The sequence below is a fragment of the Macrobrachium nipponense genome, chromosome 36 (genome assembly GCF_015104395.2).
Source record: "Macrobrachium nipponense isolate FS-2020 chromosome 36, ASM1510439v2, whole genome shotgun sequence".
NCBI lineage: Eukaryota > Metazoa > Arthropoda > Malacostraca > Decapoda > Palaemonidae > Macrobrachium > Macrobrachium nipponense.
The window spans coordinates 26,984,688-27,000,061 of record NC_087220.1 but is presented as its reverse complement, the minus strand read 5'-3'; the positions used below and the strand labels follow the sequence as shown (position 1 = coordinate 27,000,061).

Sequence of the window (15,374 nt, the reverse complement as noted above, 5' to 3'; positions counted from 1 at the left end):
ATATACACGCAAAAAAGCAATAAATGTGTATTATAAATCGTCTCCATAATACTCGCATAATACTCATAGTTAAAAGCTTTGCTTAAGAAGTACGTTGTCTGAGAGACAGGCAGAGAACATACCGATATACAAGCATACCTTTTATCTTTGAAGAAGAGAAAGAGAAAGAAAACACACAACGAACCCTTGTTACTAAGTATCCTTTGTATCTATGCCAGCCTTCATCAAAGTAAGAGGACGCAGCGTGAGGTCACTGCTAGGATTATCGTCAATATGTTTTCATCGTTCTTCTTCTTGGGTTTCCCAGCCAGTGATGACGTCAGTGTTCTTAATGTGAGGGGAGAGGGGGAATGATTCCACTAGTACATTACTGTTGCGATAATATGCACGCACACATGCATACGTTTATGAATGAGTCTCTATTGACTGCTTACCCGCTGAATAAGCCGCAGTTTATTAGAGAAGATTTCTGCGTAGTAGCATCGCTCGTTCAAGTGCCTGTGAGTGACACTCACAGTGTATACCAATAGGCGCCGCGGAGAGTTTATCAAAGGACTCCAACGTCTTTTTAGGAATTCAGAGGGAAGAAGGACGGAGCCAGAACTAGTACTAAGCTAAACTCGGTGAGAGAAAGCGATGGAGTGTTCGAGCATGGCCGTTGTTTCTTGCTTTCGTCTGATTGCGACCATTCTTCTTCTTGCAATGGCTGGTCGCTGCTCCTCGCAGCAAATGAATCACATCGAACTCGGCAGAATTGCAGGCACGATTGACGACCTCACTCAGGTGTTGAAAGGTAAGGCAAAGAGCGAAGGAAAATCTTCTGGAAGTTCAGTGAGTTGCTTCTTTCTGATGTTTGAATCTGTCACCTGTTACATTTATTCGTATTATGCTAAATTATATATAAAAATCTTCAGTATCGGCCTAAGGGTCCCTGGTTAAACGTGAAAGAAAGTGTTGTGAAATGATCTTCTGCCTGTCTCGTTCCAGTGGTAAAATTATACATACTACAGACCTATAAATATATATATACACTCACACGCATATATATATTATATAATATATATATATATATATATATATATATATATATATATATATATCGATCCGGCTCTTTAGGATTATTGGCCAATGTACTAACCATAATTTCCGTTTTCTTTTCAGCACAAGCGGTTGCTTCAGAGAAAGTCGCCTCAGGAATCATGAAAATGTTCACCTTGATGGCCACAGGTGAGGAACCAACGTTTTGATTATTAGTTTTATGATAGGTCCTTGTAAATTCTCCCCAGTACTGTTATGTTATTGTAGTGTCGTAGATATGCAAAAGTACTGTGTAAAATATGTTCAGACTCCATAATAAGATTAAGTTAGAATAACTGATATGTTCAAATGTTATGTTTAGGTTTCACAAAAGCATAATTTAAAGTTATGGAATAACATAGAATGACAAGCTTTTGTTGCTGTCATCACCTTTGATCAGAAATCCTTGAGATTTTTTTTTTTTTTAACCAACCACTGAATATGTATGACTCGTTTTTTTTTTCTTGTCCAGACCTCGTGTAGATAACATCATCTTTTGTAGTATGAAGCTTCGAGAATGTTACATGACCAGAAGGTTTTGCATATAATCTCTCCATGACGTCTTTCGAGATATAATATTACTATGATTTGCTTTTATGTTTTGTGTAGATATTCTTAGTGTCTGAGACCGTGCAATGTTAATGATTATCATTATCGATAACCATAATCTCTCTCTCTCTCTCTCTCTCTCTCTCTCTCTCTCTCTCTCTCTCCTCTCTCTCTCTCTCTCTCTCTCTCTCTCTCTCTGTCTCAATTTTAGAACAACATAAAAAATTGTAATTGGTCACTCTCAGTGTTTAGTAAATTTTAGGATAATTGGGATCTGAACAGACATTATGTAATTGTGTTTATCTCGTAACGGCACCTATAAAGTGTGTTCAACTGAAGACATTTTGAATAGTGTCATTTATACAGAATCACGCACGCACACACACACACATATAAAATAATATATATTTTATACATATATATATATATATATATATATATTATATATATATGTATATATATATAATATATATATATATATATATATATATATATATATATATATATATATATATATATATATATATATATATATTTATATATACATACACACACACACACACACACACACACACACATATATATATATTATATATATATATATATATATATATATTCTTATAATGTAAGTTTTGTAATGCAATTATAATTTTGGTAATATGATTAATTCACCTCAGAACCTGTGTATCATATTATGAAATGTAAGTTTTTGCATTCAGATTCCCATATTTAAAGGTAATACATGTTAAGTAGTGTAACTTTTCATTTTTAAACATACATAAGGCGGAGAGAGGAAAAAGACGTACGTAAGACAGAGAGAAAGAGTAACAGAGAAGGTTGTTATTCACACCTCGAGAAGGCCTGAGCCAGCTGATCTCTTTATCGGCGCAAACATGTGCATAGGGACCTCCCATGCCGCATCGAGTCCTTCGAAAACCTTCCCTACAATGATGTTATTCATGTTTAACGTCTTGAACTAGATGCTAATCGCCCATACGCTTATGGGGATAGAGAACGATTCATTCGATTCCGAGACCTAGCCGCTGGCGTGAAGGATAGGATCTCTCTCTCTCTCTCTCTCTCTCAAAGCTCTCTCTCTCGCGCTCGCTCGTTCGCGAGTGTTTCATTAACGTAATAATGTAACTTACTTTTGATTTGTATTTGAGTAGGTCACTCATATAATTCATATGTGTTGTTTGTGGAATCTGAACATAGTATTATTTCTATTGGTTTTATGAAGGCACCCACGAAAGTGTAAAAGTATGTAACAGGCCTTTCTCTTTAGTGAGAAGCTGCAGCTGTGTATACAGGTATTTTACAAATGTTTTAAAGTGCACTTCGAGGTTTTATTTTACCATTGCAATGATAATTTTATCCAATGCATTGGATAAAATGATCATTTTCAATACATTTTTCTTTTGCTTTGTTCTTTTGACATATCCATTTTTATATGCTTAATGTTTGCACTGTCAATGCTTTAATTGTTTTCATATTATGCATTATGTTTTTTTTACATTGTATTTATTTTGTTTAATTAGTTTGAATAATATTCTATTGTGTAACTGTTTGAATCTAACACTTGCAAATTAATTTGTATTTAATTAAATTTCATTTCAAATTAATTATTGCTTTTTTATTTAATTTAATTAATTTTCTTGATAAACTTTGATTTAATTTTGCTTAATAGTTAATTCAAGAATTAATTAAACTTTTGTTTTCAAGTAATAACAATTTCCCTGAGATTGTGAATTTCACTTATAAATTTTGAATTTAGAAATAAAATTTTTATATTTAAAATTTATATGAGCATTTTATTTTTTTGGTTCCCCACCAGTAATATATTTTATTTTGTTTAAGTAGAAATATAGAGTGGTAATTGTGCCGTTTCCCACAAATAAATCAGAATCAGGGAAATACTTAGATTTGACATTGTAAAAGGAGTGATGGCCTTTAATTAAGATTACCTCACATATATTTTAATGAGCTTAGACTGATTGTTTTCTTGGCTGTTCAGTTCTATAAGGGATCACAATTACCTTTAGAGTATTCAGTCGTTTAGTATTTGTGATGAAGGGTCAGGTGTCTGGCTGTAGTGAGGTAAGTAATAACCAGGTACTTGAACAAACTGTGCCCTAAGTACAAAGGGTGTCCCAGATAAAAGGGTCTCTTGTGCTAACAAGTACAAATGGTAAGTGAAATAACCAGATACTTGGCAATTTGGGTTAACAAATATTAATGGTGTCCAAACACAGTTCTTTGGCTACTTCGTGCACCAAGTATTAATGGTGTCCAGACCCAGGTACTCTGGACCACTTCTTCACAATAGATATATATTATATATATATATTATAATATATTATATATATATATATATATGTATATATATCTATATAGTATATATATATATATATAATATATATATATATACACACACCTATTTGTTGTACGCAACCGCCTTTGTGGCATTGACTTCAGTGATGCAGACTTTTTCATATTTCCTTACTTCTGTTTTCAATAATTCTTCAAAGTTCTGGATAAGAATACAGATTCGTGGGTGGTTTTTCATTTATTGCTACGGTCCGTTTCGTCCTATCTCGGGCTTTCTCAAGCAGGAATTAATGTATACAGACATCCGTTGCTCTATTTGTATTGGCAAGATTGGATTGGGGGTGGGGCATTGCCATATATCTCTGTTACAATGTTTGGTTTACAAATGATAATGGAGTGGTTAGTTGTGTACATAATACTTGCATAAGATGTTATTACATGGTAAAACAGTCCCTCGTTGGCCGAGTGGATTTCGCACTCGACTACCGATCCGGTGGTCCGAAGTTCGATCCTCGGCACGGCCAACGTGGAACCAGAGGAATTTATTTCTGGTGATAGAAATTCACTCCTCGATACAATGTGGTTCGGATCCCACAATAAGCTGTAGGTCCCGTTGCTGGTAACCAATTGGTTCCTAGCTACGTAAAAATATCTAATCCTTCGGGCCAGCCCTAGGAGAGCTGTTAATCAGCTCAGTGGTCTGGTAAAACTAAGATATACTTAACTTTACATGGTAAAACTATGCTATAATATAAGTTCTACATTCTATTTCTACATCTTATAACCCTAATAAAACTATTGACCTCTTCCTGTGTGGTGCTCTGGTGTGGCTCCGCTTGGCGTTGTTGACGCTGACCTTGGATCCCTCTTCTGGGTCGTGCAGATGGTAGAGAAAAAGTCTTCATCAAAGAAGTCAGTCCCACAAAGGAGATTGCTAGTGATAAATATTGTGAAAGACAGAAAAAAAAACACGCACTATATATATATATATATATATATATATATATATATATATATATATATATATATATATATATTTATATATAAACCATCCTGAACACTTACACGACAATAACGTTCAGTGCTGTTGTGAAAGATCTAAATCTAACTTACAGATCATCTTGTCTGTGAAGGGGGTTGGCTGAAGCTGAGATCCTCCTGTTACTTCATTAGTAAAGACACCAGCACTTGGGAAGGAAGCCGTCAAAAGTGCATAGCCTTGAATTCTGATTTGGTCAAAATCACTCATGACGAAGAGTACAACTTCCTCCGTGGTGAGTAGAAGTAATAGTGAGTTTAAATGTAAGGAAACTACTACAGTGGTACCATCAAGCTTGCTTAATCAGTCAGACAAGTCACTTTTCTAAGCACAAATAAACCTACTATGGGTTTCTGTAATGAACACTCGTATCAGAACGAGAGTTTGCTATAGTGGATTACACCCAGTGCCTTAATTCATAAGGGTATCGTGAATCACTAATTGTAAAGAATAAAGACACTTGCCCCTGTACCAAGAAGCAAAAACTCCATTAGCCAGAAATGGATACGAACACAACAGTAAAATACTCTGCCTACCCTCTCCCCCCACCCTCACCGCCACCCCCGTCCTTCTTCCTTCCCTCACCTTCCCTTCTCTCTCTCTCTCTCTGAAAGTTGCTTCAGGAAACTTAATTTGTATTATTTTTCTATCTATCTATCTGTCTGTCTATCAATCTGTCTATCTATCTACTAATATACATTGTTGTATACATCTAACGATCCAGTCGGTTGTTAGCTGCCAGTTGACTGATTTATTTATACATTGATCCGCTCATCTCTCTCTCTCTCTCTCTCTCTCTCTCTCTCTCTCTCTCTCTCTCTCTCTGTGGTAGTGGTACCTACTGTAAATGGTTATTAGAGTGAGAGATAATTTCTGAATGTATGGTGGAGCAGTAAAACGATAGACACTATGATTTATGGTAAAGCGACAGTTATATGTGCATCGGTATAATCGAAGTTTTAACTCTAATGAATGTCCGGTAGAAAGGCTCAATTTTTATTTGTAACACAAAGTAACTATAACCAGTTACCTATTCAAACCAATCTGAAGGCAAAAAGAGTTGAAAAGTTGTGTGACAAACGAACTTCTGCAACCGTGCCGAGAGTCAAGTTCCGTGGTAGCCATATTTTCTTCACCTTCGTAATAAAAGTACTATATTGCTGATTCCCTGAGTCCGCATGAGGATTACGAAGAAGGTAACCAAACACAAGTATAACAGCCGTTTTACCATAAATCATAGTGTCTATCGTTTTACTTCTCCACCATACATTCAGATATCTCTCACTCTAATAACCATTTACAGTAGGTACCACTACCTTACAGAGAGAGAGAGAGAGAGAGAGAGAGAGAGAGAGATAGCGGATCAATGCATAAATAAATCAGTCAACTGGCAGCAAACAACCGACTGGATCGTTAGATATATACAACAATGTATATTATTAGATAGATAGATAGATAGACAGATAGATAGATAGAAAAATCATACAAAATAAGTTTACCGAAGCAACTTTCAGAGAGAGAGAGAAGGGAAGGTGAGGGAAGGAAGAAGGACGCGGGTGGCGGTGGAGGTGGGGGGAGAGGGTAGGCGGAGCTTTTTACGGTTGTGTTCGTATTCATTTCTGGCTAATGGAGTTTTTGCCTCTTTGTACTCGGACAAGTGTCTTTGTTCTTTACAATTAGTGATTCACGATACCCTTATAAATTACGGCACTGGGTGTAATACACCTATAGCTAAATCTCGTTCTGATACGAGTGTTCGTCATAGAGTTATTGCCAAAAAACGTGCTTGCACTGTCTCTGAAAACCCATAGTAGTCAAAGATTTTGATTTTTAAAGCATTTACTATAACTGAACAACAATGTAATTTAATAGCAAGTTTCTGGTATGTACCAGTAAGCCCTTAGAGAAGTCAGCTAACATAAGGGCTGTTATTTCTTTTACTGGTACCTCAAGAACAACTGCACTGTCTTGACTATATATCTTTCAAAATGAGTTACGGAAGAGCAAAGCTTGATTATATATCATAAACTTCGAACAAGTTTACATGTGATCTAGTTCCACAGAATTTTTCGATAGATGATTTAACTTTTATTTTTAAAAAATGGCCTATGAGACAAAGATGGGGAATTATGCTTTCCCATTTCCCTTTCAATCTACTAATTAGGAATTCTCTTTGCAGATCTTGCAAAAGGTCACAACTACTACATAGGACTCAGTGACCTGCAAGAAGAGGGATCCTACAGATGGGTTGCAGATGGCACCATTCATCAAATCGTTGAATCATGGTAAGATCTGAAGTTGTAGAAACAGAGATTCACAATGAATGCCATACCTACGTAAAGCATTACGCTTCTTCAAGAAAACTGAGAGGGGAAGAAAAGACCATTCGAATTATATCATGCAATAGGGTAATAAAATAATTGGATCATTCTTAGACTGCTGAGAAACGATAATCAGAGTTAAACAGAGGACCGTTCATCACTGTCCATAGCATCATGTAATGTATATTATATGTAGTACCCTAATGCATGAAATTTGGACCTTAGGAAGACCTAGTGTTCTGAACATTTGCTTAAGAATCAACCCATTTAAAAGTTATAGAGAACGGATAAAAGTTTTCATGGAAGTATTGTTGTGTCTTCAGATAGGACTTAATTCTCCCCCCCCCCCCCCCCCCCCCACCATCTTACCCTCTTCGATTCAGTGGACAGGGTATACGTAATTCTTGCCCTTTGGATCAGGCACAAGTGGTGGAAGAAACTGACAACAATTTCAGTAATAGGAAGCTTCTAGTAGTGTTTCTCAATAATGATCATCTTACACATTCCAGGTGGGGAGAAGGTGAACCCAGCACTGCAGCAGAACACTGTATCCATTACTTTCCTGCAAAAGACGATCGCCTCAATGATATTAACTGTGCTAAGGAGTTTAGGTAAAGAAATTATTATTTTATTATTATTATTATTATTATTATTATTATTATTATTATTATTATCATTATTATTATTATATTATTTTATATTATTATTATTATTATATATTATTATATTATTATTAGGTTATTATTATTCAGTAGATGAAACCTGTTCAAATGTAACCAGCAAACATGGGACCACTTGACTTGAAATTCCAAGTTTCCAAAGAACACTAGTTTCAACCTCTCACTACAGACCTCACACTGCAGCATGATCATGAAACCATTTCAGCAGAAAAAGAATTATTACTTGACAACATGTTCACCTAAAAAGAATCTGTAAGCAGCTGGGGATTCAAGTGACAAGAGTTAGAAATGGACAAAAAGTACATTTTCATTTTGCTCTATGAAGTTCAATCATCTTCAACAGTCAGTAGTTTAGAACTCAATCAAGGTTTTCCAACTCTAAGAACAATGATAAAACTATTACCTTACAGGTACATTTGCGAGAAACCTGCCCAACTGCCTTGGAACTTTGCTTTAGTGCTAGATGAAGAAATGCCCGCAGACAAGTGAAATGGAAGATGGATCAGGCGTAAGAATAAATTTCCTTCTAAGTGTCTACATTAAGTGAAATTGCCTGTTGTTGTGTATTTGGATTTCTTAAGCTGTATTCTGTTGGACAACTCGATAATTCATGTTTACATTTATTTAATTAATCAATAAGTAGAACTGCAACATTAAGGTTTACTTCAAACTGATATACATCAATTTCCATGTGGAACATGAGTATAAAGCTATCGGGTTTCCCATTTGGTAGGAGAACTGAAGTTGCTTTGTGAATACGTTTCTTTCAGAGTAGTTTCCATTTGACGTCTTACTGTCCCTCTAGGTGAGGAACCACCTCCATTATCTAGGAAAGTAGGTTTGTAATTTTAATGAACATGGTTGATGTAATTTGAAATGGGGTTGAATCCCTCATGAGACTAGTTTTTTTTCAAGTTGTTTAGTTCCCTTCTCTTACTACATTCTGATATATCTACACTTCAAGCCTAGTACTAAACGTACAAATAAGATACAATGCTGTAATTCGAAATTTGGAGTCCCATCCTGTATTTATATAAAGACGTCATTCATATTCACGTCTCAAAAGACAAGATCTCTATTTGCGGCTTTGTTGTTAAAGAGTTATTCGGAATTCAAACACCCTTGTAGTAGTGGCGTCAGTGCATCTCATGCGGTTCACTGTAGTGTCCCTTCATCCCCTAGATCAACCCCTTTTATTTAATTCCTCTTGGTGTACTTCCTTTCAGATTCTCTTCCATCTTGCTTCCCTTAACCCTCTCCTCATAATTGACTTATAGTGCAACTACAATGGTCCCAATGCTTGGCCTTTGGCCTAAATTGTATATCCAATACTACTCTACTCTACCATTCAAACACACATTACTGAGTGACAGTCGCTGTTTTTGTCAATATTTTTATCAATAGTGTTTAAAGTTACATAATAGCAGTTACTATTCAATTTATTTTCTCAAAGGCAAACCTTTAGGCCATACCTGTGACTTTGAAGTATTTGGACTCATTCGCCTACTTGAATCCATGGTAATTTTGAGGTCTGATGGTCACACCACACATGGGACTTCCACCAACTCCTACAAAAAGACCATATGATACTAGGTTAAAACTATTGATGACCCATAGAAGCGAAAGAACCAAAATGAGAGTAGAAATGACGGTGGATATTCGTATGCACAAAAAAAAAAAAAAAAAAAAAACTTTGTAGGTCTTCCTGGTATATATGTATTTGTCTCCTCCGATTTATATATTTAACCACACCATGATTTATATACAATCATTCATCTATAGATGTCATTTAATATCTGATTCATGCTACTTCAGGAATTTTTAAAGTGATAAATGGGGGAGTCCTCCAATTCGACTGAGTGGTATTTATAGTGTGTGGTTCCAGGTTGCATCCTGCCTCCTTAGGAGGTCCATCACTTTTCTTACTACGTGTGCCATTTCTAGGATCACACTCTTCTGCATGAGTCCTGGAGCTACTTCAACCTCTAGTTTTTTCTAGATTCCTTTTCAGGGATCTGGGATCATGACTAGTGTTCCTATGATTATGTGTACAATTTCCACTGGCATATCCCATATCCTTCTTATTTATATTTTCAGGGCTTGATACTTATCCATTTTTTCTTCTCTTTTCCCTTCAACTCTGGTGTCCAGGGTATTGCGACATCAATGAGTGGTACTTTATCTTGATTTTGTCAATCAACGTCACGTCTGGTCTATTTGCACGTATCACCCTATCTGTTCTGATACCATAGTCCCAGAGAATCTTTGCCTGATCGTTTTCTATCACACCTTCAGGTTGATTCTTGTACCACTTATTACTGCAAGGTAGCCGATGTTTCTTGCTCCAGGGGAGGGCTTTTACAACTGAATCATGCCTCTTTTTGTACTGGTTCTGTGCAAGTACCGGACATTGGCTTGCTATGTGGTTTATGGTTTCATTTTTCGTATTGCACTTCCTACATAGGGAGAGATGTTATTTCCATCTATCGTTCTTTGAACATATCTTGTTCTTAGGGGTTGATCTTGTGCCGCTGTTATCATTCCTTCAGTTTCCTTCTTGAACTCTTCCCTCTGTAGCCATTACCATGAATCATCGCTGGCTAGTTCTTTAGTCTGTCTCATGTATTGTCCGTGCATTGGTTTGTTGTGCCAGTCCTCTGTTCTGTTTGTCATTCTCCTGTCTCTGTATATATCTGGGTCTTCGTCTACTTTTACCAGTCCTCCTTCATTCGTCTTCACTGGTTTTCAGATGTTGCCCCAGTGCTCTGCTCTTGATGTTGACGCAGTCCTCTATACTTAGTAGTCCTCTCCCCCCTCCCTTTCGTGTTATGTATAGTCTGTCCATATTTGCTATTGGGTGTAGTGCTTTGTGTATTGTCCTAGTTTTCGGGTCTATGCTGTGGAGTTCTGCCTTATTCCATTCCACTATTCCTGCGATGTGTGTTTGTGGCTTTTATCATATTTCCGGCATGTCCTTCATCTCTTGGTGTTTTATATCCCCTCCATCCATTATTCCCAGGTATTTGTATCCCGTCTCATCTATGTGTTTGATGTTGCTTCCATCTGGTAGCTTTATCCATTCATTTCTTGTTACTTTGCCCTTTTGTGTGTTGACTAAGGCACATTTTCTGTTCCAAACTCCATCCTGATATCCCCAGATATAATCCTTACAGTCTGGATTAGGGTATCTATTTTCTTGATACAGCTTGATGTCGTCCATGAACATCAGATGGTTAATTCTGTTGACTCTTTTCTTGAGTTGGTACCCAGCATCCATCTTCTGCAGTACTTTTGTCATGGGAATCACGGCTACTACGAAGAGTAGTGGGGACAGTGAGTCGCCTTGGAAGATCCCTCTCCTGATATTAACCTCTGCTAGTCATAATCCAGAGCTTGTAAGTATTGTATTCCAGTTGTGCATTGTATTTTTGGAAGCTAATGGTTGGTTTTCCTTCTCCTACTATTCTTCATTACCATTTTGTTTATCAGGAGCTGGTCTTTTGTGCCCCTACACTTCCTTCTGCAGGCTTTCTGTTGTTGGGGGATGGTGTTTGTCTCCTCTAGGTAGTTGTATAGCCTTTCACTGATGATACCTGTTAGTAACTTCCACAATTATTGGTAGGCAGGTGATAGGCCTGTAGTTACTGGCTATATTTCCCTTACTCTTGTCTTATTGTACTAAGGATGTTCTTCCTGTGGTCATCTATTTGGGCACATGGTGATTTGTGATACAATGCTGGAGTTATTCTGCTATTCGAAGGGCTTTCCAGTTTGACATTTTCTTTAGTTGGTTTCTGTTTCTTCTTCCCTTGACTTCCTGGAGCCATGTTGCATGTTTGTTGTGTGATACCGGATTGTTCCATATGTTTTCCCAGAGTCTCTTACTTGGTTCTGCTTCAGGAATTTCTTGGTGGATGTCTTCCCCTCTTAGTTGGCTGTATAGTCTTTTCTGGTTGGTTCCGTATAGTTTGTTCTGTTGTTATCCCTTATTCCTGTCCATGTACCATTGGATCTTATGTGCTTTGGCCTTAAGCCTCTGTTTTACATCTTCTATTGTGTTGTTTAGTCCCCTGTCTTGTACTTAGTATTTCTCTTTCAGTTCCTCCCTTGTTTTCTTGCTTCTTAGCCTTTTTACTGCCATCTCTTTCAGTTTACTCAGGTCAGATCTCATCACCATGATTTGCTTTCCAGGCGCCTTTTCCAAGGAGGTTGCTGTTTTAGTTTCTGTTGGTTTGTTGTGTTGGTGGTGCTGGTGTTCGTATCCCCATTAGTTCTGCTACTAATCTTGCTCCTGCATATGCCAAGTTATTTGTTTCTGTGATACTGGTGGTGTGTATTACTCCCATTATTTCATTGACCTCACTTGTTTTCTCCCTTAGTTTCTTGGTGTTGTAGGCTTTCATGGAGGGGATCTTTGTTCTCTCTGTATCTGGCTCCATCCATTGTCTGATCTTTTCTATCCATTCCTTCCTCTCTGTTACTTCGTCGGTGTTTCTTCATGTGTGGTTTGTTTGATACCTTATCATCCCTGTCGTCTTCTGTGGCATCGTCTCTCAGTTCGTCTTCTTGTAATTCGCTGCCTTGTGTCATTTCACTTTCCAGTTCTTCTCTTTCTGTTGGGGAGAGCCAGTTCTTTTTATTTATGTTCCTTACTTGGTCTGCCAGCCTCTGCTCTGTTTCGGGGGTGTTATTCCTCTCATTCCAGATGTTGACCAATCTTCTTCTATATCCTCTCTCCGTCGTGTTGCTTCTGATATGTAGCATCTCCATATTTCCTTATTTTCTTCTCTTTATCCATTTCTTCCTTTTTGCTTCTGTAGCTCCAATCTCAGGCTGTTGATTACTGTCGTTGTGGTGATCAGTTGCTGGATGACGACCTCCAGGTACCTGACCGCCTTCCCCTACAATTGGGTTGAATACCTGGTTGCCGGACAAAGCTCCTCTGTTGCCAGAGGTTCCATTTACGTCGTTGTCGTTTATTCCTTCATTTCTTTCCATCATTGCTGAGTTTTGCTATTTAACTAATAGCTGGACCCTACCCCATCAGGGATAGGTACTCATTTACAGCTGAATAGACTGAGGAAATTATGGTAGAGATCCATTCCCAAGGAATCAACGCCGAGGAGAGCGGTCACCCATCCAACGACTGACCAGCCCTAATGTTGCTTAACTTGACTTAAGTCCATTGACGACCTAACCCACTCCTCCACGGCGCCACATATTATTATTATTATTATTATTATTATTATTATTATTATTATTATTATTATTATTATTATTATTATTATTATTATTATTATTAATGTCTTGCAGTGATGAAGTTTGTAAGCAAGTATTTATCTCAACTTGACTTACCTTTCGTTTCTTATATTTTCATGAAATTCGATATATAAGTGATCTGTCAAAAGGTGAATATTCTATCCGATTATTTTTTTTATCTTGACCTCTTTTTCAAGGTCAACTGAAATGTCATTATTTCGCTGTTCCCTGGTGTTGATAGACATTGATAGGGACATCCACTGGGGTGGGTGAACTTTTTCTGTTTTTTTACTTCGATTAAAAGGTAAAGTAACGACTGAGAGAATATTTGTCTCCAAACCAACTTCATTCCTGTTCCCAGATAAGATACACTTGAAATAATCAATAATGGCCATAATAGTCTATATATTTTAGGATGTCCTTTTAACAAACTGAATAATTACAAGAGACATGTTCCCTGTCGGAAGGATAAAATGTTATCAAACCTTCACAAGAAAGTCAGCAGCAACCAGAGTACCTTCAAAAGGCCCCATTGATCTATATATTTAATGAAACAGATTCAATGGCTATATATCATCATACCAAAGAGAAAACCAATGAATTGTTTGTAAGAAATTCCATCCTCTGCTTCTTGTAATTTAAGGGACTGACTATAGACAAACTTGGATGATAAAACCGTCTTAACTTTAGAGCCATTTAAGAAATAATTTGCAAAGAAGCTCAAATGACGTGGAAGGTATTCTTTTCTTTTAAGTAAGCTAATTACATTTACGATGTCTTTTTGAAACGTATTTGCTGATGCATTCATTTGTTCTAATCGTAAAAACAAGAAAACGTCGAACGGGGTCTTCATCCCCTTCAATGCATCATTCCACATCGCTAATCTTTTCCCGAAATGACTCTGTCCCTGAATTCGTCTGAATCCAGTATATATATATATATATATATATATATATATATATATATATATATATATATATATATATATATATATATATATATATATATTAAAGGAGGCACTTTCCGCTCACAGACTCCGGTGTTTGTCCTCCGTTGTCTTCATTTGCATAATGTGGCTTATTTGAGATGCTGCTTCAATCGTCTCCAGTCTTCCGTCTCTTGCTTCTTTTGTTTTTCAATTGTTTTTATTTGCCTTTGGAATTGTATTGGATTCTTCGATAGAGAGAGAGAGAGAGAGAGAGAGAGAGAGAGAGAAGAGAGAGAGAGAGAGTGCGAGCTGGGGAAAAAAAAAAGTCAAATGACTTAACGAGTAAAAACTTTTAAAAAATGGGAAAAAATAATTGAAAAATATTTTCCATGTCTTAATAATAATAATAATAATTTGACAGGAAACATCAAATCATAGTGTTTTAAAGAAAATTAAAAGGGCGGACCTCCACTAACTTCCCACCCAAGATTGGAATCAATAGTAGGTACATTGCCGAAGTTTGTTGCGACGCCAAGTAATATTACTCAGAAAATTATGCTCAAATCATGAACCAAGATCTTTTATTTCATCCGGAAATCTGTCTGAAGCGACAGGAGGAATTGTGGGGAAAATCGGTCAGAAGGAACTACGCTAGAAAAGCCCATAAAATCATAGACCAGAACAAACACAACTTCTACCGAAGTTACAACCAGAAACACAACACATTGTTTGTACAACCAATAACACATGAACTCTTGCAAGTCCTCTCCCACGGATATTGGGAACTGTAACATTGCACTGAAATGTTTTTGATATTTATAATTTTATTTAGGAAATCAAGAAGTTGATTCCAGTCTCCGGCAATAAAGTTTAACTCCGACGCACGAAGAGATAGATAGACTTGAAATGTCAAACTTTACAATTGATTAGAGAAACTTGTAGAAAAAGAGATGTGAAAGGGATGTAAGGTGAGACAGTAGAAAACAAATATTAATAACAATAATTTCCGGTGTTAAAGACTCTTTGGTTCACCAGATAATGTGGTGGTCTGATTTTGGATTCTGGGATTCCTGACAGTTAACAAAAGAAAAGCGACAGACGAGAAATTCAAGCATCAATATGATAATATCCTCGGTACAAAAAACGACGGGGTTCGTGATATTGATTTTTTTTTTTATTTCTCGTCAAAGAAC

The 15,374-nt window shown here is 36.7% G+C and overlaps 1 protein-coding gene across 1 annotated transcript; it reads left to right on the top strand.

The window, feature by feature from the left end:
- The first annotated feature begins 398 nt into the window (after positions 1–398).
- Positions 399–9,961, top strand: LOC135203523 (perlucin-like protein). The gene is made up of 6 exons (XM_064233258.1): positions 399–793; positions 1,162–1,227; positions 5,070–5,228; positions 7,173–7,278; positions 7,824–7,925; positions 8,405–9,961. The coding sequence occupies exons 1-6, from the start codon at positions 637–639 to the stop codon at positions 8,481–8,483; spliced, it is 669 nt and encodes a 222-aa protein (XP_064089328.1). The 5' UTR covers positions 399–636; the 3' UTR covers positions 8,484–9,961.
- The last annotated feature ends 5,413 nt before the right edge of the window (positions 9,962–15,374 follow it).